We start from the raw sequence: 24,835 nt of genomic DNA on the forward strand, positions 1-24,835 counted from the left end.
TGAGAGTCACGACTCCCGTACAAGGACTAAGGTGTTTTTCAGTGAAACACTCGCCAGGCAGGCAGGCAGGTAGGTGTGGAGCAGAGAGGAATGTGGTGAAAGAGTAGCAGACACTTTGATTTATTTCAAGCCAAAGTGGATTGAAGAAGGAAAAACATCACTCAGTTTTATGACTCATTGAACATTTTTCTGATGTTGTGTTGGGAAGTCAGGAGGAGTCAGACCAAACCTGGCTCCATCCAAGGGTTACACATGATGCCAGGATTGCTCAGAAAAGATGACCCGCGGTGGATACTTGTGTGTCTGTGTGTGTGTGTGTGTGTGTGTGTATGAACCAACCAGTCGCCACCGTGACACAAAGACGTGGTTAGTGGATACGTTTTGGGCTCCACGCTCTCAAACAAATCATGTCTCAGCGAAGCATCGGTGACCTTAAAAGCAGGTCAAATATTTATCGTACGGCCACCAAGATGCCTTGGAACAGGGTATTTGTGTTTGAGGGCAGCCTCGATGTGTCTTTGATGCCGCCAATTACCCATAGATCTGTGCAACGGCGAGTCCCAAGGAACTGGAAAAGCCATAAACTAGATCTAAAAAAAATGGGCCGAGTATAGACGTTAAGGCAGTGTGTGGGTGTTTACAATACTCCAGAGGTACAACTGTACAGTCCATGGTCATTGGCAGGATCCATAAAAGAAGCAGATGGAGCATCGGCAGTGATTCATTCAACATTTCACTACAAAGTCTGCAAGTCGTGTCCAAGTTGATGAGAAAATTGCTGCAAACTTTAGATGTTTGGTGTGGAACACCTATTTTCAGTTCTCCTCAATGCGCCTTTTGTAAAACACGGTCCCATTAGAGTTAGATTAGTTAGAGTTAACACACACCAAAGGTTCTGTACTGTACCAAAGTCCATTCTCTCAAATTCAAAAGGAAATTCACAAATCCACTCGACTGCAATGATGTAAAATGAACTAATGAATGAATCTACAAACTGTATATGGTGCGAGTAATATTGTTGTAGAGAAAAAATACATGTCATACACGACACGGAAAGCTTTATTTGCATCGATCACAAGACACCAAAGAGAGTAGTAAAGACCAAGAACACAATAAAATAATTACAGCACATTAAAAACACAATGAAAGCATAAACCTGAAGAAAGCTGAGCTGTTGTTACCAACATTTAAAGGACGACGGACATTCAACAAAGAATTAACGGACAATGCTCAGTATCATTTATTACTAAACTAGACGATGCAAACTACAACGCTGATGATGCAACAAAGTGTATTTGAATACGTTGGTCACACCTCATCTCCCAGCACCTGAAATCGACACCCGCCGCTGTCACAAACCACGCAAGATGTTCAGCTTTTGTAGGTCAGAGCGAGGACTTTGTGAGCATACATGGGCGTTCAAAGCAGGAGCGGACTTCCAACAATCTGCCTATCACGTTTCTTTCATCAAAGGAGGCCTGTGTTTTAGGGCAGGTGTGGCTGAAAACCTGTGGTTGAAAAGGAAGCCCGCTGAGGAGGAGGAGGAGGAGGAGGAAGAGGGGGAGGCCAGCCTCTCGTATGAGCTGCCCTTAAAACAATAATCCTTGCTTTCGCACTCAACCCCACCATTCTTTCCAAGTGATCCTATCCTCACCATTCCCACGTCTGCGCCCGTGTGGTTAGAAATAATACACAGACACAGCAGCGCACCTGAAGTCAAGATGAGGCGTTCAGAGCACGAGAAAGTCAACCCAACAGGTTTTAAAACTAGGGACACACATTTTCCTAGATTATGATTGACACAGACACCGAGGCGTGTGTTCACTCTCTCTCTCTCTCTCTATTCTGACAACGGCTATCATCTTACTGTTTGCTTAATACGCGCCACTTTAATTTTCTGTCTTGGCACCCACATTGGTCCAGAAGAACAGGGGATTCCTTTTCCCTCCCGAAAAGGTGGAGGTCTCATTAAAGTAACCACGCTGTCTGGCCCAGCTGAATATATTTACTTAGTGTTAGAAGAGCGGCGGCCACAAAAGCAGGAATGTGCCTGAGTGTCACATGAAAGCACCTTTTACATTTTAATTTTTAACTCATAAAATAAATACAGCAGCCTTGCTTTTTTTTTTTTTTTATGAATGGCTGCATTGATTCCATAACTGCCCACCAATGAGACAAATACATCTTCGAGGAAGCCCCACCCATGTACAACGCCTCGCCTGTTGCCTCAAAGCGGATTTGTTTGAAGTGCGGGGAGGGGCGGGGTCTGCCGAGGGCTCAGCAGTGGTTATAAGCTGAAGTTGAGTTCTCCTCTTGGAAACACCAGGACAAAGCCCTTAAAGGAGACTGAGACTCAGTGTGAAACTATTTAAGAGCGGACATCATTCAGCGGACTGTCTGAAAATACGACTTTTATCCTTTGCGAATACTTGAACGACTAATCATGGTACGTCTGATCTACCTGAGTGTACTGACAACGGCCATCATCGCACAGGTAAGAAGAAAGTTGACTTGACAAGTAAATGATGATGCTTGACAGCATGGTGCACAATCACCGACTGCGCGATCACCGACTTAGTGACTTTCTGTAATGTGTGCGTTCACTACAGCTCCAGTTCGCCCCTACTTCTGATAAAGAACTCATCCATTGCTTAGTTGTCTCGTTTTTATTGCGTTTTCAGTTTACGCATTCAGACAGCTCAGGTGGAGGTGGGGACGGTGGATCCCCGGTACGTTCATTGTTTCCAGATAACCTGGAACAAGCTGGTTCTCGTGCTGAGCGATGACTCAACCCGTGAGCCAGCAGAGGGTACAAACACTGAGCTGACACTGACGGATGGCTGGCCAGCAGTGGCTCAACTTACCGTAGAGGCACGTTTGCAGCGCGGTAGAATGTAGTTATTAAGAGTACAGAGGTCGGCTATTGTCTGACAGTGTTCCTTCCGCCATCCTTCCAGGTGAGGGCCGGCTGCCCGGCGGTGTGCGAGTGTCCTGCAGAGCCTCTGGTTTGCCCCCCTGGGGTTAGCAGTGCACCAGATGGATGTGGTTGCTGCAAGGTTTGTGCTGCACAGCTTAACCAGGACTGCGGTCCCATGAAGCCTTGCGACCGCCACAAAGGGCTGGAATGTAATTACGGCAATGATGTGACCATGGCCTCGGGCATCTGTCGAGGTGAGGGCGGAGGGAGGGAGGGTTGCTTACTGGGACTTTCACATGTCGAAACCTCTGCAGCTATTGCTATCAATCATTCGTATCGACCGACAGCCTGAATGCCTGTTTTGTGTTGTAACTTCAAGATTAAAGAAGCGACTTGCAAACATTGCACAGGACAAGACAAGAGGATACAAGAGGATATATAAAGTAGTAGATGTTTTATGGCTGCGAGGTTTCAGAGATAAAAATACTCTAACCATGTGCACCATGCCATTGCGGCCCCACGGACTATGAATAGCTGGTTCTTCCCTGCTGCAGAGACAAGGAGTCTGACACTTCCTGTCTGTGTTTTCATTGACCTTTCCATCTAAGCTGTGAACTGTTGCAGTGTGTGTGTGTGTGCATCTGAAGTAACTCAAGCATCATTTCAGCAATTTAGGTAAAAGCGTATGGTGAATTCTCACACAAACACACACTGGTCAGTCCTGTGTGTTCATGTGCGACAGCAGCCCCCCCCCCAGTTTGTGCTGTGTAACAACCACCACATGTTTTGTCCTCCCAGCAAAATCAGAGGGACGCACCTGCGAGTACAGCGGTAGAATCTACCAGAATGGCGAGACGTTCCGCGCCGGCTGCAAACACCAGTGCACTTGTATCGACGGCGCTGTCGGCTGTGCTCCTCTCTGTAATCATCAGCTGCCGCCGGCTTCATCTTCCTGCCCCTACCCACGACTGGTCAGGATACCTGGCCAGTGCTGCTTCAGTGTGGACTGCCATCAAGGCAGCTGGCGCCTCCCACCTAAACACCAGGTTTGTCATCTTCTAACAGTTTCTTTTTTTTTTCTCCACAGACAAAATACTGTGTTTCCAGTTGTTGTATTGGAATACTGTGATTTTGCTTTGCGATATCAAACGTGTCCATTAATTACATCTCAGTACTATTTATTTGTCCATTTATGTATTTAAATACATCCACACACATTTGTACATACTTGTGTACTGTAAATCAATAATGCATGTACATTATTCATTTTGTGTAGATACAGAGCTTGTTGTTGCTCATTTCAGACATCACTAGAAACTAATTTACTAATTTTATTGCAAAACTAATGATACTAAATTAGTGTATTTTTTCTTATTTAATTATTATATTATTTATTATATGTTATTATTTTTATTTTATTATTTTGTGTCAATAAGCTAATTAAACATTCAAGCATTTATGTGTTTCAGCTCAATTAAAAAAAAAAATCTTTGCATGCCCAGAAACCATTTGTTTCTGATGCATAATTAATTACTTACATTCTTTGAGACAAGGTTAGAGGTAAACTACCAGTAAACACACTTAGATGACACAGGCTTATTTGTGCACTGACCTGCACACGACAGACCAACAAGAGTGAATCTTATCTGTGATTCCAGATGCCAACGCCACAACAAACGCCGCCCAGACTTCAGCACCATCCTGCTCTTCAGCCTCCTGAAAATGAAAACGACCTTGTCGACGTCAAGTCAGACGTGTGGGAGAAGGAACTCGAAAACAAACACCTACCTGGTGAGGTCACGTTTGTTTTTATCGGGGTCGATGCAGTAAATACTGTGGTAATCATCATATTATTAAAATACTGACGCACTTTTATGGTCTAATTATGATGTTGTGACGCTTGGCAAACAAACCTCCGCCCTACTGGTGACACAGATAACAGAGTGGATATGTTGTCTCCTTCGTCGGTCCAACACGTTTGTCTGTCTTTAACTCTCCTCAGTGTGGAACCACCTGAGGGACAGGAAGTGTCCCGTCCAGACCACAGACTGGTCACAGTGTTCTCGCAGCTGTGGGATGGGTGTTTCCTCCCGTATCACCAACAAGAACCCTCAGTGCAAGCTGGAGAGGGAGACGAGAGTCTGTACCGTGCGGCCGTGTGACGGCCTGACGTTTCCTACCAAGGTGAATTAGACTCAACTTGACCTGAGGGAAACTGAGACTGAGGCACAGGTCAAATATTCACATTCAAGCTGAGATAACTTCTTATCCCAACACCTTATTGCTCACATAGACAACGCCAGACACACAATATCTGATAAGACCCACCATTCAGGAATGATTTCACAGCTTATCTGCTATTCATGTCTGACTTTATAGAGGACAAAAACAATGGGTCTGTATTTCTGTTCTGCTTCCTTGTTGCCAACTCGTAACCAAAGAGGAGAGGATGAAGTTCAAGCTATAAAGAAAGAAAAAAAAAAAAAAAAGATTTTCTCGCACAAAATAGATTTTCTTCTCTGAATCTGAAATTAAAAACAAGTAAAGTAGTTTACCTCCGGTGGGAAGTGGGCGGTGTTGATTTACTCAGCTGTGTTTTGGTGGCAGGCAGACCTCTTTTTAAATATAGTCCCCCACCCCCGGCATTCCTGCCAAGCAACTGTCCATAGCTGAGGGAAGTTGTGTGTCTATATTCATTCCTAATGTTGGACGCACACCAGGAGCTCGGTTTCTCTGCTTGGGTAAATTCAAGACTCATAAAATCACAGGTGTCAGCGAGTTTGACAGGGATTTATGAATGAAATCACATATCAGTGTAAAAACAGTCTGACAATAAGCTCCAGGTGTTTATAAGTTGTGTTACTGCCTTTGTACTCAGTGTTGGGAAAGTAGGTTGAAAACTGAAATGGTTACTATTACAATGATCCTGTTTAAAATGTGATACAGTAGCGATGTAATTATTACTTTTAACAGCTATTTTACATAGTTTATTTGAAATAACCCTTGAATTTTGTACTATGTTGAAGTGACGTAATTCAGGAATAAACCTCCACTGAATATATGACATTGTTCTGCTTTTATCCAATCACAGAGAGGGAAGAAGTGCACCCCAACCCAGAGAGCCCTCCAACCCACCCGTCTATCCTTTGGGGAGTGTGTGAGCGTCCGTCTGTACCGGCCCGTCTACTGCGGCGTGTGCACCGATGGACGCTGCTGCTCGCCGCGCCGCACACGCACCATACCGGTGACCTTCATTTGCCCGGATGGCGAGCGCTTCCAGAGATCAAACATGTTCATCCAGTCATGTAAATGCACCGACGACTGTGGCCACCTCAATGAAGTGGCCCTCCCCCCTCAGCACTGGATGTACGGCGACACGCACAAATTTATTGACTAGCACTCACGGGTCGGTTAGGATTTTAAAGTGAACTCAACTTTCTCTGGTGAGGGAAGTCACTTCAAGACGAGGGGCCGTCTGACCCCAAGCGAGCGAAGACCAGACACCCACCTGTCCGACAAACTGACAGGAAGAGAGGGCAGCCTCGGTTGATTCCAAATGCCATGAAGGCAACCCTTGTTGTGATGTGTGTGGCCACAGCAGATTGTACACGTACACACTAGTTCAAACAGATGTGGGACCCAAATTGGATCCCTGAAGCACCCCTGAACTTCCTTCCTGTATCCATTGCTGGTGCATATGTGAAGGATATTTGGAGACTCTCAGATCAGCCTGAGAGGAGAAATATTTTATGAGCAACAGAGCACTTTGTTCTGCACTGACACATAGGCGCTTTAGTGCACACGGATATCATATTATGACCTCACCAGGATCGGTGGTAGAAATGGCTCCAGAACTGTAAGAGAACAACTTTCAAAGCTTTAATAGAGAGAAATGCATGCAACAAATGGAAATGTGTACAAAAACGGAATCTTGACTTTACAAGATATAAAACTAGCACAGCATGTCCATTCAGCTTTATTGTTCTTCTGCATATACAGAGAAATAGATATTCATACGGACATGTGCTAATAGAAACATACATTCCCATTTTCCAGATGATAAACGAATAACACAACGTGTAACAGAAAGACAGCAGCAAGAAAAACAACCTTAGTAATAATACTGATGACGATATACATGTCGGTTGAACATGTACACCAGGACTGTAACGACTGTGACGTTCATATGCAGTGAACAGTTTTTTTGTCTGCTTTTAAATGTCCTTAGTTCAATAATACTGCAGCGCTGTCACTGAGTGTGTAATGGCCTGATATGTATTATTCCTGCCTCTGTGTGTGTGTGTGTGTGTGTGAGGTGTACTTGGCCTCCGACTCTCTCCACCTAAGAACAGCAGTGGGTCATACACACATCCTTGCGGCCGCCTCTGTTTAGTGCGCTGGTGCCCAAGGTTCTGCTGCCCATGCACGCTGATGGTGGTCTCCGTCAGGAAGTCTAGAATCCAGTTACACGTCGGACGGTTGAGGCCCAGCGGGGAGCGTTTCCTCACCAGCTGCTGGGGGATGGTTGCGTTCAACAGAAGCCATTGAACAGCGTTCTCAAGCATGTGTGTCCCGTTTTCTATGAGTTACGGCCGAGAACAAGGTGTATAGGAGGGGTGTCATCACTGGAACTGCTGCAGTGTGCAAACTGTAGAGCAGAGGTGCCCACACCGGACCTCCAGAGTGACCTGTCCTGCAGGTTACATCCTGCTCATTGTCAGGTCTCTGCAGACCTTTACATAGATTGATTCAGGTGATCAGGTGTGTAGTAGGAGCAGGGTGACACGTAAAACCTGCGGGATAGGCAGCTCTCGACGACCAGGTTGGACACCCCTGCTGCAGAGGGTCTAATGAGGGACGTGAGAACTTTTTAGACCAATAGCTTTAATGTGATCAGCTAAAAACTCAGAGGCTGGGAAAACCATTTACCTGGTTTTAGAGAAAATCGACGTAGGTGATTTGAAAACAGTACCATTTTTTAATTTAACTGAGCTTTTTGCAAGTGTTGCAGTAATAAAGTTATGTTCAATCTAATAAAAAACAGACACCCTGGTTGTTTATTCAGTGGTCTGTTGCGCAAAAGCAGCAAAACAGAAGTCAGACCAAGCCAGAATGTTCTGGAAGCAGATTGCAAAAGGAGAAATGCTTTTAACTATGGATAAGAGAAAATAAATGACAGAAGCCAAATGTTATTTGAAAATCGCCTCTCTCTCATGAACCCCAATTGTAGGTTTGTAGATGTCATGATGTACTTTAACTCGACAGGTTTGGAAGTTTGTCGGTCAGAACGCTTGTGGGAAGAATTACCTGCAATCCAAAAGGGACAACACAAAACTTTATTGTATGTTCCTGTCAGATACAGTTAAATGGTGAAATACTTGATCTAAAATTAAAATCAACACAAATACATAAGGTATAAAACTTTTATTTCTTTAAGCAAAAACAAAAGACCCATTATTCAAACATGAGAAAGAAAAAAAAAAACACTAAAACAAGCAAAGACACAGAACAATTAAAAAAAGAAAATACACAAAAGTGTCATCATGAACTGTCTAATATGTGTGGTGGGAGTGAACTTTAAAATAAATGCTGATTTTTTTTTTTCCCCCACCACCAAAATACAGCAACACCAGGGATCACACACCAACTTCAGTGGGAGGACGCACCACTCATCTGGACTGTTCAACTGCAGGGAGAGGACAGATAGTTAGATATGGCAGTAGTTGAGGTAAAACTACCAGATGAGTCAGCTGTAGCTGACACTTGTTCCATTTTTAAAGCACTATATTGATTGTACAGTTATACAGTTGTATCTGACTTCACAACATCAAATCAGCACCCAGTGTCTGACCAGAATCGCTGACAACACCACGCCACATGCACCTCGACTCAAAGCACCAGAAGAACTTACTGTAAGAGGAGATGTCGATCTCCTCTGGTAGCTCTGCTACGTTGACCTCGAAACGGTCTTGGACCTCATTCAGGGTCTTGGCATCAGTTTCGTCAGACACAAAAGTGACGGCCAGTCCTTTAGTCCCAAACCTGCCAGCACGGGCCACCTGAGGAACGGGAAAGAAGGTCAGGTCCCCGTGGAAGGATGATACCAATGTTATCAAGTATCAAAAAACTAGACACCCCCCCCCCACCCCCCGCCTCCTGTGAATGTGTGCTGTGAAATGTTACTAAATCGCACGTACTTGGTTTTGAAACACACAACTATGGGGGAATGTGCAAGTGCAGAGTAAGAGTAAGAGCTGTACTGACTCTGTGAAGGTATGTGTCAGAGTCCTCTGGCATGTCGTAGTTGAAGACGATGTTGACCCGCTCGATGTCCATGCCTCGGCCAAACAGGTTGGTGGCCACGAGTATCCGCCGCTGGAAGTCTTTAAACTGCTGGTACCGGGATAACCTGTAATGGACAATGGTTAAAGAAGTGCAGGAGTGCACGACGCAGGAATCTAAATCTCAGTATTACTTTAGAAGGTTGCTGCATGAGTGTGTTTTTATGTTTTACATACATAAATAAAATACAAATCACGAGAGTCCTGTAAAAGCAGCACCTACCGCTCCTCCTGTGCCATTCCCCTGTGGATGGATATAGCAGGGAAGTTCTGCTCCACCAGCAGCTGGGAAAGGGCCACACAGCGATGTATTGACTTGACAAAGATCACCACCTGACAAACACAAAAGAAAGGTTTGAAATCACGACATTTAAAAAAAAAAAAAAAAAAAAGGTAAAATCAATTTCTCTTTAAAAAAAAAAAAAAAAGACATGTTACTTCAGCTCTATACCTGGTTGAACTCCAGTACATCAAGCAGGTCAAAGAGCTTCCGGTTCTTCTCGCTGTCCTTCAGCTTGCAGTAATACTGCTGTAAGCCATGAAGGGTTAGCTTGGTCTCGTCGTCCACAAACACCTCCATGGGCTACGGCGCGAGAGAGTGGGAGCCGGAGGTTAGTAACAACACAAATCTGCACATCATGACAACATAAACTGATCCAAGATCCACTGACAATGACATTGCATTGTGGTCCATGTTTCCTCCTATTCTACAGGTAACGACAGACTGTCTCTTCTAGTTGGACGTAGCTTGTTCTCCTGAGCTGCAGCAAGGTCAGAAACAAATGATCCTGACCGAGCAACATCTGCCAAGGAGGTTTTCTTTCGCCCTCTGGTATGGCCACTTATGACACTGTCAGCCACACGTGGGCAAAGCTGAGAAGGCTCGGACATCTTATCAAACTATTCTGAACGGCATTAAGTTAACAGAACCTGCTAACGTTGTGTCTTTCACTGTCCCTCCGACCACACATCATTCCAGCCAACATTAATTCTTGATAACCTACATCCTGCATGAACTTGCGGCAAACAGGACGGATCTCCTTGCTTAGCGTTGCACTGAACATCATGACCTGCTTCTCATGGGGCGTCAGCCTGAAGATCTCCTGAACGTCACGCCTCATGTCTGTAGGGGGGAAAAAAAATAATTTCATCTGACTTCCTATTTCCAAAGAAGTACATTTACCCGTTGTGGGATCAACAGTTTTTCCTTACTTTCTTACAAATTATCTGGTCATAGACATCTGCATGTGTCTCTCATGTGCTTGTACCAGTATTTCAGAAGATGTTTATTCACAGTCCACAACAATAAAAAAAAAAACAACAACACCAACAACAACATGTTCCTCCAACTCACCCAGCTGCTCCAGCATCTTGTCACACTCATCCAGGACAAAGTGTTTAATGTTCTTCACGCTGAGGCTCTTGTTGCGGATGAGGGCCAGCGTACGTCCTGGGGTTCCGACAACAATGTGAGGGCAGTTCTTCTTCAGAACCTCCTCATCGTTCTTGATGGCCAGCCCGCCAAAGAACACAGACACCTTGACACTGGGCATGTACTTGGAGAAGCGCTCGTACTCTTTGCTGATCTGGAAGGCCAGCTCTCGTGTGTGGCACATCACAAGAACGGACACCTGGCAGCGAGGGAACAAGGACATTACTACTTAATGACTCCGGCATTTTTGGCATCAATCAATCTTTTAGACCCAAGAGGTCAACGGCCAACTCACCTGGCCATCAACTGGGTCAATCTGCTGCAGGGTTGCCAAGACAAATACAGCCGTCTTTCCCATACCAGACTTGGCCTGACATAGGATGTCCATGCCCAGGATAGCTTGAGGAATGCACTCATGTTGTACTAAAACAAGACAACAACTGTAAGTGGGTGATCTTACAGAGGATGAATTAAAATAGGAGGACATGTTCATGCATTTCAAATAATTTGATTACATATGCATAAATGTTCCGTGATCGGCTACAAATCCTCCCCAGGGTAAAAAAAAATGTATTAAGAGGAATCACACTTGAGTTCTCACGTGCTAGATTTAACACACAATGTCACCAACAGCAGATGGCTGTGTACCTTCAGAAGGATGCTCAAAACCACAGTCAACAATGGAGCGGAGCAGCTCTGGTTTGAGGAGGAAATCTCTGAAGCCGGAGCTATGGATGGACACATAGGACCCCTTCACCTCCTTCTTGTTTGTAGTAGTAGAACTCTCTGGTCCTCCTTGGGGTTCCTCATCCTCCTCGTAGTCCAGAAGCTCATTATCAACGTCGGTCTCAGCCATCTGAGGAAACAACAAAACCAGCAGGGGATTTCAGCGTCCTTGAGTGTCCTGAAAGGCGCTTTTACGTTAAATATGTTGTGGTGATTAACGTTATTTGAGTCTCAATAGCACATACTATGTAGAAAAAAAAGTCAGTAACGTTTCTCAATTGTTTTAGGGAAAAAGCAATCAATGGGACTAATGAAGTAATCTAAACGACTGACTTGGGTCTCATTTAAAACATGAAGCTTTGTTTCAATCAGGTCACCCAGCAAGGTGCTCTAATTTAACTAAATATAGTAAACTTTGATAGGACGCTTCGTGTGTTTTTGGAGTAGAAAATATGGTCGATCGCCTGTTCTTGCCTGCAAATCAGCAAACGTGCAGGGAGGTCCAATGAGCACTAGGCCGCAGCTGTGGTTCACATTCAAATGTCTGTGTTCCATGGAAGCTAACACCACCATGTGCGCCGAACTCCGGTGCAATTGTGTTCATGTTCTGAAAACATCCTAACATTTGTAGCTACGTGGTCTCACGGTGACGGATGGTCATCTGGTTTTGGGCCTACAGCGACCATCAATGTCTCACTCCACAATGGACTCGGGTCCCCCGTCCTTCATTCAAACAGGATAGTTAGCTAGCTTGCTAACTAGCAGCTAACGATTGAATGAAAGCTTTAGGCTCCTCTACACGAACGTTGATCCTACCATTTCTTTCTATTGTAAGACCAATCGGCGTGCTTCGTTTGTAATTGGGCTAGTTATGTTCACACAATAACTTCGCAACAAAGGTTTACTGGCTTGCGGAACACATACGAAACAAATATTACTGTGCGGCTACTGCGTGTTAGCATCCTACGCGATTAGCATGAATCGGACCGCACAGCGGTAAAATTACACGAATCATCCTTCAAGTCCACATGAACGCACTGTAATTACATTCTCGGGTGGATAATATGATGCATGTTGTATAAAAAACAGAGCTACCTTACCTTGCTTGATCTTATATTACTGATATCCTGCCGAAGTCGATTGGCGTGACTCAAGCGAGCTACGAGGTTCCAACGAACGCACAGTGCACGCACTTAAGGGGCATTCATGGGCACCTCGAAAATCGCCATTTCCTGTGTAGCTGCGCCAGTGACTATGTCCCGCCTGTTTGTTGACAGTAAGCATAAGCAGTAAGCATCTGCCTAATTCAAACGAAAAATTCCACAACGTGAAAGAAGTTCTATTATATCTAAATATACACACACACATATATACATCAAAGTGTACTTCTATCTTTTTGAAGGCTGGTCACATGGTTTCGTCTACAGTTAGCGTTTCTGGCAGTGTGTTACCAAGAGCAAGTGTCGCTGTGTTTTCGGGTACATTCTCTTCCGGACGTAATAGGACACTTTTGTGTCCTTAAATCTTTACATTCGATTGCTTCGCGGCGGTGCGGTGTGATCCAAGATCCAAACCTTAAAGTTTTTCCCCTCCTCTTCTAACAGGGTTTTATACAAATAACATATGTGAAGGATGTATTGTTGTTATACACGATGGTATTTCTATCTGTGATTGTGTTTTATACTATGGTAACTAAATGCACCAGTCACCCGACAGCCGCGTCTCTTAAGCAGGCTGCGATTGGTCAGAGGCAACGTACGTCAGAGTCGTTTATTTCCGCCGTCACTGTCACTTTTCTCCCCAGCAGCGTTGCCAGGTGTACACTAAGTACCTTATTAGTCCGATAATTTGGTCCTATATACGATGTACGATCAACAAAAAAAGTTGTTGGGCCAGTTACTCGGGCGACCGAAGCAGTTACTGCTTCGTACGTTTTCGGTCAGGTGACTGTTGGCGCATCAAAGAAAGCTTTGAAGTCGTGGGTCACAGGAAATGCTGCTCCGTGTCGGAGCATCGGAACAACGTAAACCAATACAAGAATTTCGAGTCTCTCGACGGATAAGCCTACATTTCCCACTTGGCAACACTGCTCCCCGGGCAGGAGCAGCTGCCTGGACAGCTGCAGTTTTCAATTAGGCCACATGATGGCATATTTGACCTGATGGCGGACCACATCAAGCGTGCAGCATCTCCTTTTAAAATAGATTATCAGTTGCAAATGCTTACACATGTAAATCCAAGCCCTGCCGATAGTAAAATTGATCTAGTATAGTGATCCAATCAGACACTGATTCAATCATCTCCTAACATGGGTCACAGCCTTTGCAAAAAATGGGCACCAGTGGTGTCGTGACGCTGCAGTTTGAGTGGAATCTATGTCAAGAATGGTGTCTGCTCTCACACAAGGCATTTCCACAAACTTTGATTTAACATCCTCATCTAAACAATATATCTCAGAATCATGACCTTGTCCCTATGCCTAATCTTGGATATGCAACAATGGGATTCCAATCAGTTGTGTTGCGAAAAACATTTTGAGTCTAATTGTAGACGTCACTCGGTGTGAAAACATGACGACTAACATTCCTAAAACATTCACATTCAAAACCGCAAAATGTCTTTATTTACATTTGACTCTACTCAAGTGCAACTGAAATAAACATTTTTTATTATACTTCTCTTCTCCGGTATAATATCATTACTCAACATGTTTATGCGCGTCCATTTAATGGAAAACTACTTCCCTCAGACTAATAGCAAATGTAAGAGGTTTTCAGCCGTAGACCTGCAAACATGAAGTTACTTGTAATTGTAACAAACTAGGTTGATTAAAACTAGTTAAAACTCACAGATTGAGATTATTTCCTTCAATGCAACATCACCGCTGGAGGACACCTGCGAGCCCCGCCTTCCAGCAGAATAAAGGTTTACTCTGATTAGTTACCACGGCTGTCTCACAACACAGTTCCGCAAATATCAACACCTCATTGGCTCCCGACCTGCCAGTCAAATTTCACTCTTGAACGTGATTGGCTCGCCTCTCCTCGTGCTCCGCAGAAGCCCCAGCTCGCCAGCCATTCTGTGATTTACGTGTGATGATTGATGCTGCTGCTGCTGCTGCTGCTGCCGTGTTCGCCGAGCTGAGGCACATCCCGGAGCTGTCATGTTTATCACATGTTTGTAACGGTTGGTCCCCCTCCTCGAACGCTACTCGAGCGGCGGTGCGGTGCGGTGCGGTGCGGTGCGTCGCAGGCGGCGGCCAGAGGAGGAGGAAGAGGAGAAGGAGGAGGAGGAGGAGGATGGCGGTTCAGCGGCGGACCTGTGTCCCTGTCTGCGCGGATGGTAATTAGCTGATAACACAGCTCCAGCTGACGTTCACGGCGTGATAGCGACGGTCAAAAGGATGGAAAGACAGCCCCAGGTAAGAACGGCTACCGGTTTGTTTTATTTGGACATGATAGCGACTAGCTTATTTAGTGTTCAGTCGGAACGTGGAGACTAAACGGGCCCACAGAGAGAGAGAGAGACAAAATAATGGCTGTTGAAGCTCCGTCAACAGCGACTTCATTCCCCATGTCGTCTGCCAGCTGAGCCGCGGCCATTCAACAGCACACCGGCCACATTTACAGCTAAAGCGGAGCATGTTGTTGTTTGCGTGACTAGTCCGTGTTGTGTTCCCTGCGCGTCCTCATTTCATGTCGGGTTACACAACCCGAGAGAAGCCGGGGAAGGACGACGACGACGACGACGACGAGGAGGAGGAGGAGGAGGAAGAGGATGTGTCATTTTGGCCACAGATGTTGATCCAGCAGCAGACAGGCCCGCTGCAGCTCAGGCGTCTCCAGCAGCAGCGGGCCGGGGACAGAACGAGCTGTCATGTCCTCAGGGTGACAGCATCTGCTGGCAGCAAGCAGCAGGACACACATTTGTCATCGTTATGAAGTAGCTGAGGCCGTAGTGGCTTTGTGTGTGTGTGTGTGTGTGTGTGTGAGTGTGTGTGTGTGTGTGTGTGTGTGTGAGTGTGTGAGGGCAACAATATGTGAGGAAAATTGGCCATAAGTCTCATGATAACTACAATGCCAACACCATCATTATAAACGTAAATCACTCTCTTGCAGTTGCGAACGTTTTTTGTCTGTTTTGTTTCAAGTGAACGCAAACACTGACTTTGAAACCTTGCAAGAAATTGTTATTTTATTCATTTGAAAACACTTCTCTGGATTTTCTTGAAAAAAAAAAACAACAACATAAAATGATGGAATAAAAAATAACATACAATGGCAAGGAAAAATGTCCACCCCTTCCGATATGTCGTTGCCTTAATGACAATTAGAATTTGGTAGGTCAAATCCTCAAGTGTTATTTCTCTGCATTTATTGTCAATTGGCCCCTTTATATAGTAAGTTTACCACACATGCTCCTGTTTCGGTAACAATATGGAGATTTAACATGGAGCCCTCGTGTGTGTGTGTGTGTGTGTGTGTTTGACAGTGGCTGGCTTAATATGTAAATTATATTTTTACTGCCCTGTTTTTTTCAGGTGCGGCAGGGGGAGAAAAAAAAAGTGTAATTATTTCCAGACTAGAACTAAAATCCAACAGTCACATATAATTTCTTCCAATCAGTGGTTTTACCACACGTGAAGGACCCGGTTGCCAGTTTATTGTTGAAGGATTGAAGACACTGCTGAGCACTCACAACATGCCTTGAACTCCCTGTAAAGTAATGACTTCCTCATATAACGATGAGATAGGATAGGATTACATTCAGGTACAGCATATCTCTGAAATCCACTCAACGTGCCAAAAGCACGTCACTCATGTCACAGCCAAGGAAGCAGTTATCTGATTTGCACTTCCTGGTGAGCTTGTTTTTCGTACTGTATCATCAAAACCTTTTTTTTTTACATCTCATCTCGTGGACACTCTTACAGACACAGTGACATCCTGCCTCGTTATGTGTTTTGTGTTCCGAATCAGCATTAATGTATGTAATGCAATGCTCAGTGAGTTTGTCTGCTGCTGTTTACGTTTATTTCTGATTGTCGGACATATGTGCCCGTGACAAACCCACGACGCAGGTCCACATCGTATCATGGTTGAATAAGCTCTGAGCCACACCTTCTAGGGTGTCATACAGACATAGAGTGATATCCAGCTCATGGCTTAATTCAGGAACAAAAGCTGAGTTGAATAATCCATTAGCATTATGACTTTTTAATAAACTGCAGTTGTGTGTGGGCAATTCTAATCACAAGTAATCCTGCTTTCACTCATGCTCAGGTTTATATTTGTATGCATTTGTGTGTTACAGCTTCAGGGCACCTATGATTATTTAAAAAGCACCTTCAGATGAGCTGTTAAATGCACAGTCATGAAGAACTATTGAGAGTCCACTCGTCCATTATAACTTTATACAGCTTAAAGGGTCAAATATGATTTGGCAATTGCTCCAGTTTTCATTTTTTTAAGACTTCATTGACTGCATCCTGCACTGTTGTGTCGGTAGCGCTGTAACAAAATGTGTGAAAACCGGTCAAACTGCTTCTGTGATAATTCTCAGTACACGATACGTTTCTGTCACACACACACACACACACACACACACACACACACACACACACACATATGTCCAAGTAAGCTGGTAAATAATGTCCCTGTGTCCTCACGGCCCCGTTCAGCGTTCTGAGGCCTTTGCAGACCGCTACAGTTCATGGCCTTTGCTGATGTATGAAAATAGCCCAATGACCTGGCAGCTCTATATCTCTGTCGTGTTATTGTTGTAGGCTGCAGACGTGAAACTGTATCCGTGCAGCTCCGAAGACTTTACACTGACTGAACTGTCTCAGTTCTGGACTGCTGCACGTTGGCGTTTTAGCCATATGCAAATTCTATTCCAATAGTGAAAACAGAGACCTGATGGATGTTTTTTTAAGAGTTCTGAACCCATTAGGGAATGATTACATCCCCGCTTGGGATATTACGTTCCTTTCACATTCACATGTGTCAATTTGATCAAAGCCCAAACTAAACGCAGAGGAGGAATATTTCATCCTTTCGCCCATATTTCTACGTTTCATATGTTTCAAAAACATATGTCATATGTCAGCGCAGTAAAAGTAAGGTTATTGTCTAAAATAAACGTGAGTGAAAGATTCCCTACGGCAAAATCTTTGGGGGTATGATTAACAAACACATTCGTGAGGCAGGCTGAGAGTGACGCATGTTGTCACGCTGACTGTAGATGATTTCTCTCCACAATTAACCTGTGACGTGATTTTCTGTCTGAGCTGCCTGAATCTGGACGTTAAAAGGTTTTGTAGCTTAAGAGGAGAAACAAATTAAAATGAATAAAATTAACAAATTGAAATGAATCTTCCTTTGTTAACAGATGGTCCGAAGACCTTGCGGACGTCGTTTCTAATCTAACAATCATCATACAAATTTAATACATCGATAGTTTTGATTTGTAATCTCAGCATTTTGAAGTAGAAGAAAATTTGATACAATGGCTGTTTGCAGGAGTTTGTGGGATGCTCTCACATTTTGTAGATATTAAATACATATTTCCGTGTGAAATATTTAAAGTACAATATCCAATAGCGTCTAGCAGAAGGCACAAACATAAGAGTTTGCAATTAAATCTCATTAATCTCTCAGTCCAGTTGGTGTAGACTGTCGTCGCTGTAACGATGATGCTGGGGGGCAGATTTTCTCAGGGTTAGCATGTTAGTCGTTACCAGTACACAGCGACACGGCCATGAACCACGGTGACAGCAGCTGATTCATTCATCGGCTCCAGCTCAGGCAGATACTGCGGAAAGATTTGGAGGCTGTCTTTCATCACTCACTGCCCTCTCGCACAGGACGTGTTTAACCTGTCTGCATCAGCGCAGATTGATTGCTTGGTCTAATCGAGTCATTCTGACTGCAGCCATGACCCAAACAGCGATGGAGAGAGAGAGAGAGTTGTAGGCGACCAAATCTGAAAAAAAAAAAAAGCCCAGCAGCAGTCACAAGAACGGTGGATACCGCGGGGAAATGAGCAGTCCACGTGTCCGTAGACAACATGAGATCATGAGTATGAACAACACTGAGGTTAAGAGCTACGGATTAACTAGGGGGGGTCGTCTCTCCATGTGAGGGCTGCAGGACCTCGAGGGCAAGATGCACACATGGGTAGAGATGGGGAGGAGGAGGCTGGCGGACACATCAGCAGTATCCGAATGGAAAGTATCATTTGGTTTCATATTTTCGGGTGTTGAAGAGGAGAACAAAGGGGGTTATTGATCCAACACCAGATGGGCAATGAAGAACGTCGATAAAAACGTCACAGGGAAAGTGTTTGTACATCAGACATATTCTACACTATGATTTAAAACAAAGACACCGAGGGGCAGGAGGAGTTCATATTGGATAACGTGTGTGTGTGTGTACGCATGGACTTACAGAAGGAAAACAACAGCCCTCTGTAGACAGTCCGATCTCGGAGAGGACCCGTGCAGGCACAGACTTGGCACAGTTTTATAATTGTGCATTGTGATGTGGGTCAAGAAGAAAAAAATAGATATGCCAGCAGCACAAACGTGATGATGAGCTCAGACACTGGTCACACACTCACAGTGACTATAAACGGCAACATGGTGGCGTGGCTGTATGAACGTGGGGTTCACACGTTCAGACTTAACGTAGCTCTCACATGCACAGTCTGGAACCAGCCAAACTCTGTTCCAGCATCTGTCGTAACCCTGCATGACTGCATAGATATTAGAGAAGCATTTCTTCTTAAGACCTTTTTTTTATTTTATGTAAACCCTCCTGTTGGGTCAAGTTGACCCAGCCACATTTAACGGTGCAGTGGGTCACACAATTACACTTTCAGCTAAATCTGCTGTCAGCAACCCACGGCTCTGGAGCATCTCTTTCACCCTTCTGCAGTGGCTCCATGGGGCTTTGAAGAAGAAGAAGAAGAAGAATTGGCCATTTTATTTATTTTTGTTCCAATGGAACACCTCTTATATTGTCGATCAGTGATACCGTTACAATAAATGAACCTTATAAAGTGTTTTAATATTTTGTAAACAGTTTGTCTGACATCTGACATCATTCGTCATTACAAAGCCAACAAACCCGACGTGTTTGAAACATAAATTGTCATACCCCAACTTTTGAGTTTTCTCAACTGTTGTTGTTGGTGCATTTTCTCAGCGTTTTCTTTTTTACAGCGTGTGAGTTATGGTAATTCCTGCAACGATAGTCACGTGTTTTGTGATGTGTTTTTGCTGGAATTCAAACCCTTGGGTTGTTTGTTGGTTTTTCTCTCTCTCTGAGGTCAAATAATTCAATTCAGCCAGCTGCAAACTGTAGCAGACCACCCTCCTCCCCTGGAAATACAACTTAGAACATGTTTTCCAACACAAGGCGCCAGTCAAATTGTAACTTTCTTACAATAGAATGACTAACGGACATTAACTGACAGACGGACTCTGTCTCCAGAGGTCGGCCCTCTGAACCCACATCTTGTCACAGATGTGACCGGTCACACGTTGTTGAATGTGCTCCTTTTTATCTCCCCTGAGCAGTGATTTCCATGATCAATGGCCTCTTGTCATCTGTCATCTTCCTTCTCCTGCTGACTTTGTTCTGTTGTGTCTCCATGTCATATGCTTCATCACGAACAAGCTGCAGCCATCATTGTTATCCTCGCTTTCCTTACATGAATCATTGGACAGCCATGGACGGACATGCACTGTAGGACTTTGGAGCAGCTTTTAGAGGTTTTCAGCTGTGTACAGTCATTGGTCTGTCCGTCCCAGGCAGACGGATCCCTCTCTCTGCAATTCTCCCTGGGGTTTCTGCCTTTTTCTGCTGTTGAAAAATGTATTTTCTGGCAATTTTCCCACACTCTGATTAAAGATTTAAGGACGGAGAGTGTGGTTTTGGCCATCGCGACAATTACAATTGTGATGTTTGGCTATATACAAATAAAACTGAATTGAAAAAAATGTAATTAAATATTGAATGAGTTACAAGCAGTGTGATTATATTTAAGTGTCAGTCGTGCCTTTGTAAAAAGGGCTGGGTCAGACTTGTGTGACACAATCAAGATGAGTGTTGCACTGCATACACAGATTCCTGTGTCTTTGTGGACCCGTAATTATAGAAAGTAACTAATCAAGTGTGGAACACAAGTCTGCTATGGCTCAGCCTGAATGTTGCACTTTCATTTATTTTCCTTTCCTTTCCTTTTCCTTTCCATCATTATCATCCTTGTTTGAAATAACCTCAATGAGTCACATGTTTGCTCCTGATAACTGTCCAATCACCTCAGTTGGCATTTAAGTCAGTGATTGTCAGTAATAGATGGAAGATGAAAGATAAACCTGTTAGATCCATACAGAAACTATATTTATGTATATTTTAAATGTATAAATCTACACCCGACAGGTCTGAAGACCTCTGATCATATTGGCTTCTGAGCCAACCAAGGGTCATCCAGGCTCACTGAGGAGGGAGATCCGCCGTGAGACTTCGACACCATCTTCCCACACCGTCGCCCCCGCTCCCCGGTTCATCATCACCGCAATGTCTATTCCCAGCGGAAGCCCAGAAAGAGAGGGCTCTGGTGGGACTCCCTCCCAGCTGGACTGCCCTTCCTCCCCCTCTGGCATGGACCCAGACCCTCTTTCAACAGGCAGCCCAGTCCTCAGCCCAGACTCGTCTTCTCATGACGCAGCACTATCAGCCCCAGCAGCCTCCCCAGCAGACTCCGAAAACCTCAGCCCAGACGAACTGGAGCTGCTGGCCAAACTGGAGGAGCAGAACAGGTGAGATCAACAATTATTCTTATGGTGTTCGGATGCTGGAGGCAAAACAAAATAGGTACTGATGGACTCAGGCAGTGAACGAGACCAACAAGTACACCCGGTGCAGTTCTCTGCTGTTTTAACACTTCAACACGTCGACGTCGCTGCCGATACATTCACACCAGCAGTTCTTCAGCTTTTGACTGTTTCCCCTCACAACGATGACATATCAGGCTTTGGCTGTCATACTCAGAGACACCGGAGTCATATACTAATGAGGCAGATGATATCGTCCATGAACAGACACTCACCAGGCCATGACTCATTTCATTCCATCAGAAATAATCGTTCCTAATTCACTTCCGCTTTGACTCAGACTGCTGGAGGCTGATTCAAAGTCCATGCGATCGATGACCGGCTCTCGGCGCAACAGTGGCTCCTCGCTGGTGTCGAGCTCCTCAGCCTCCTCGAACCTGTCGCACCTGGAGGAGGATACCTGGATCCTCTGGGGCCGCATCGTCAACGAGTGGGAAGAGTGGAGACGCAAGAAGGACAAACTCCTGAAGGTGGGGAATGGACGTTCACATTCTATTTCATATGAGTGATGAAACTTAACATTCATTTCAGAAATACATCAGTAAGACAATATTCAGCCTACCGCACCTTTTTCATGTTTTACTTGTCCTTTTGTTTGTACTCATGAGACCATAGTGAGCAGTCTTATACCAGACTAATAGTAAGTCACTGAGTGAAATTGAAGGGCCTGTTTTGCTGTCCTACATTTCCTCTGTCTCACAAGCCTGCATGAAACAGCACAAAGTGGTGACCTTTTAAAAGAGAGAGTCAGAGTCATCTGGGGGAAAGCCTGGTATCCACGATGAGCATCTAAGCCACCGTCAGTCCTTCCAGTACCACAGAAGAAATGCTGTTGTGGTATCAGGTCACATGTCATTCATCTTTAATCAGTGGATAATGGTGGACTCTAATGTCTGATCGCTGCACAGCAAGAATTGGGAAAAGGAAGAGCAACTACTGCTGGCGTGTGGTTTGAGACGTTGCCTTCAAACCACATTTTGACAGATGTGTTTCATGTGATCTAATGACATGACTCTATGGACAAATGTTCCCTGAAAGGTTCAAGTCGAAATGCCTTTCTCTGTGTCCTCTAGCAAAGACAGAACACCCAGGGGAAGATAAGATGGATGAGAGAGCAGACAGCAAAATGAGTCAGGGGAAATGGGAGAGCAGCCAAACGGGGGAAAATGTCACTGCCTGCAAACTAAACATGCACATATTTTAAAAAAAAAAAAAAAAAAAAAGGTTGGCATTTATTTCTGGTTCATAATGATAAATTGGTATATACGGCGATTCATCGCAGTGAAAGTGGTTGTCATTAACAAATTATACTTGATGGTAAAAATGTCTGCTCATGATTTCATCTGCCTCCCATTTGTTCTGGTAGAGATGCTTACAATACTCCCTCCGTGAAGAATCCCATGAATAATCAACCGGTCGTTCTCATATCTCCGTCTCCTTCGTCTGTCCTCCAGGAGTTAATCAGGAAGGGCATCCCACATCATTTCCGGGCCATCGTCTGGCAGCTGCTGGGCAACGCGACCGACATGCCGGTGAAGAACCAATACTCTGAGCTGCTTAAGATGTCCTCCCCCTGTGAGAAGCTTATCCGTAGAGACATCGCCCGCACCTACCCTGAGCATGAATTCTTCAAAGGCCAGGACAGCCTGGGGCAGGAAGTCCTCTTCAACGTCATGAAGGTATTTTAGAAACATCACCTCAAAGCCTGAACGCTTCAGTTTGATGTTTTCATTCAGGAGGAGGAGTGCGAGGCGTCGTGTCTTTTCACATCATTGTCTTAGTAGGCACACGTACCTGTGTTTACTTTTAAACGAATGAATATACGTAGTCTTTCTGCATGAATTCACATACCTTTTCTAAAGAACTCTTAATGCATTTGAGGAAAACCTACATACAGTGTTTTTGGCCACTGACACAAAGAACTGATTCAAGCCCACAGACCAGTGGTCATTCAGAAAATCATGCAGTGAAATAGAATTATGAAGTTGTTATGATTTCACTCTTTTTGTCTGCATTTGCTGCATGTTGTCCAGATGTCATTGTGTTAAATACATTGTAAAAAAAAGAAGAATATTAGCTTTCATTTGAACTATCTGATTGTTTTTGTTGTGGTCCCTTCAGGAATTGAACTGACCTTAAATGACTGGTTGATCCCGTTGCACTCGGTCTGAATGTCCGGTCAGGATTACAGATGTCCGCTGTGTTGCTTTCTATAAATACAAGGAAAGTGAATTAAATTTGTGTTTTTTCTTTTTTTTTTTTTCTCTCTTACTAGGCTTACTCGCTGGTGGATCGAGAGGTGGGCTATTGCCAGGGCAGTGCATTCATCGTGGGTCTGCTGCTCATGCAGGTAATGATCCATAATGAGGATGCAGGAGGACACAGGAAGTCCATCGTAATTCATCCCGCAGTTTGATTATATCTCAGACGTTTTACGTGGGAGTCACGTGGAACAAACTGTATGCCCATAAGCAATGTCTGACTCCTAACGAATCCCGTCTCCCTTCCTCACAGATGCCTGAAGAGGAGGCGTTTTGTGTGTTTGTGCGTTTGATGCAGGAGTATCGTCTGAGAGAGCTGTTCAAGCCCAGCATGGCTGAACTGGGCCTCTGTATCTACCAGTTTGAGTATCTGCTTCAGGTAAACATGTCCATCCACAAATCTGGCTCACAGAGACTTTCTCACCCACTAGGGGGCAGGAAACATCAAATTATCACTTTGGTTTTGGCATGTGCTCTAAAATCATGTGCCACCTTTTACTACAGGAGCAGCTTCCAGAGCTCAACGTTCATTTTCGGTCCCAGAGTTTTCACACATCCATGTACGCCTCGTCCTGGTTCCTCACCCTCTTCCTCACCTTCCTCCCTCTGCCTGTCGCCACACGCATCTTTGACATTTTCATGTATGAGGTAGGTAGGAGGGACATGGCTGTGTGTGTGGATACAATCTGTGTTTTAGCACACGCTGATCCAACGTGTGTGACCCATGTGCAGGGCCTAGAGATCATCTTTCGTGTGGGCTTGGCCATCCTGCAGTACAACCAGACTGACCTCATTCAGCTGGACATGGAGGGCATGTCACAGGTAAGCAGCAGAAACCTACAAACATATATTTGAGGTACAAGTAGTCGGAAATATGTTTTTTCCAACATGTATTTAGGATGTAGCTCTTCTTTTAAACATGCATTCGTTATTCTTTTTCTTTCTTGTGATTGTATTATACTTGAATCAGTATGAAATCTATGAGCTTTTTATTCAGTATTATATGAAATAAAATTAACATACAGTTTTAATGGTTTTTACAAAATCCAAATTCATAGATTTATTAATACAAAAAGATACGATAAGAATATATGCATATTGTGATATTTGATAGGGTGGGATTTGTTTGTTTTACCCAGGAAGTAAAGTGGTGACTTCATGAAAAATTGTTTTCATTTCAAAATAAATCATCTAAAGCTGAACTCGGTAAAGTGGAGTTGCAGTCACTCACGTGCTATACTGCAGTCAACCGTGGGA

The 24,835-nt window shown here is 44.4% G+C and overlaps 3 protein-coding genes across 3 annotated transcripts; 2 read left to right on the forward strand and 1 right to left on the reverse strand.

Moving 5' to 3' along the window:
• Positions 1 to 2,443: 2,443 nt before the first annotated feature.
• LOC144739927 (CCN family member 1-like) lies at positions 2,444 to 6,314 on the forward strand. Its single transcript, XM_078622809.1, has 7 exons — positions 2,444 to 2,494; positions 2,682 to 2,729; positions 2,958 to 3,171; positions 3,716 to 3,963; positions 4,576 to 4,708; positions 4,920 to 5,101; positions 6,009 to 6,314. The coding sequence occupies exons 1-7, from the start codon at positions 2,444 to 2,446 to the stop codon at positions 6,312 to 6,314; spliced, it is 1,182 nt and encodes a 393-aa protein (XP_078478935.1).
• Positions 6,315 to 7,539: 1,225 nt separating this feature from the next.
• LOC144739928 (ATP-dependent RNA helicase DDX39A-like) lies at positions 7,540 to 11,546 on the reverse strand. The gene is made up of 9 exons (XM_078622810.1): positions 11,339 to 11,546; positions 10,986 to 11,113; positions 10,613 to 10,889; positions 10,263 to 10,381; positions 9,710 to 9,841; positions 9,482 to 9,591; positions 9,182 to 9,326; positions 8,829 to 8,976; positions 7,540 to 7,565 (listed from the first exon to the last, which is right to left on the reverse strand). The coding sequence occupies exons 1-9, from the start codon at positions 11,544 to 11,546 to the stop codon at positions 7,540 to 7,542; spliced, it is 1,293 nt and encodes a 430-aa protein (XP_078478936.1).
• Positions 11,547 to 21,000: 9,454 nt separating this feature from the next.
• On the forward strand, positions 21,001 to 24,400 carry LOC144739929 (EVI5-like protein; the record flags this gene model as incomplete). The annotated part of the gene is made up of 7 exons (XM_078622811.1): positions 21,001 to 21,242; positions 21,598 to 21,787; positions 22,772 to 22,996; positions 23,593 to 23,667; positions 23,832 to 23,957; positions 24,083 to 24,226; positions 24,311 to 24,400. Coding segments are annotated over exons 1-7 (1,092 nt in total), but the record flags the coding sequence as incomplete, so codon positions are not given.
• Between the last annotated feature and the right edge of the window lie 435 nt (positions 24,401 to 24,835).

Source organism: Lampetra planeri, unplaced genomic scaffold, assembly GCF_965212315.1.
Source record: "Lampetra planeri unplaced genomic scaffold, kcLamPlan1.2.h2 scaffold_1791, whole genome shotgun sequence".
Classification (NCBI taxonomy): domain Eukaryota; kingdom Metazoa; phylum Chordata; class Hyperoartia; order Petromyzontiformes; family Petromyzontidae; genus Lampetra; species Lampetra planeri.

Coding starts and splice junctions, on each gene's coding strand:
- LOC144739927 (XM_078622809.1), top strand. CDS start 2,444: ATGGTACGTCTGATCTACCTGAGTGTACTGACAACGGCCATCATCGCA. Junction 2,730..2,957: donor GTGGGGACGGTGGATCCCCG/GTACGTTCATTG, acceptor CCATCCTTCCAG/GTGAGGGCCGGCTGCCCGGC. Junction 3,964..4,575: donor GCCTCCCACCTAAACACCAG/GTTTGTCATCTT, acceptor CTGTGATTCCAG/ATGCCAACGCCACAACAAAC.
- LOC144739928 (XM_078622810.1), bottom strand. CDS start 11,546: ATGGCTGAGACCGACGTTGATAATGAGCTTCTGGACTACGAGGAGGAT. Junction 9,842..10,262: donor GCCGCAAGTTCATGCAGGAT/GTAGGTTATCAA, acceptor CTCGCGCCGTAG/CCCATGGAGGTGTTTGTGGA. Junction 9,327..9,481: donor GGAATGGCACAGGAGGAGCG/GTAGGTGCTGCT, acceptor TGTCCATTACAG/GTTATCCCGGTACCAGCAGT.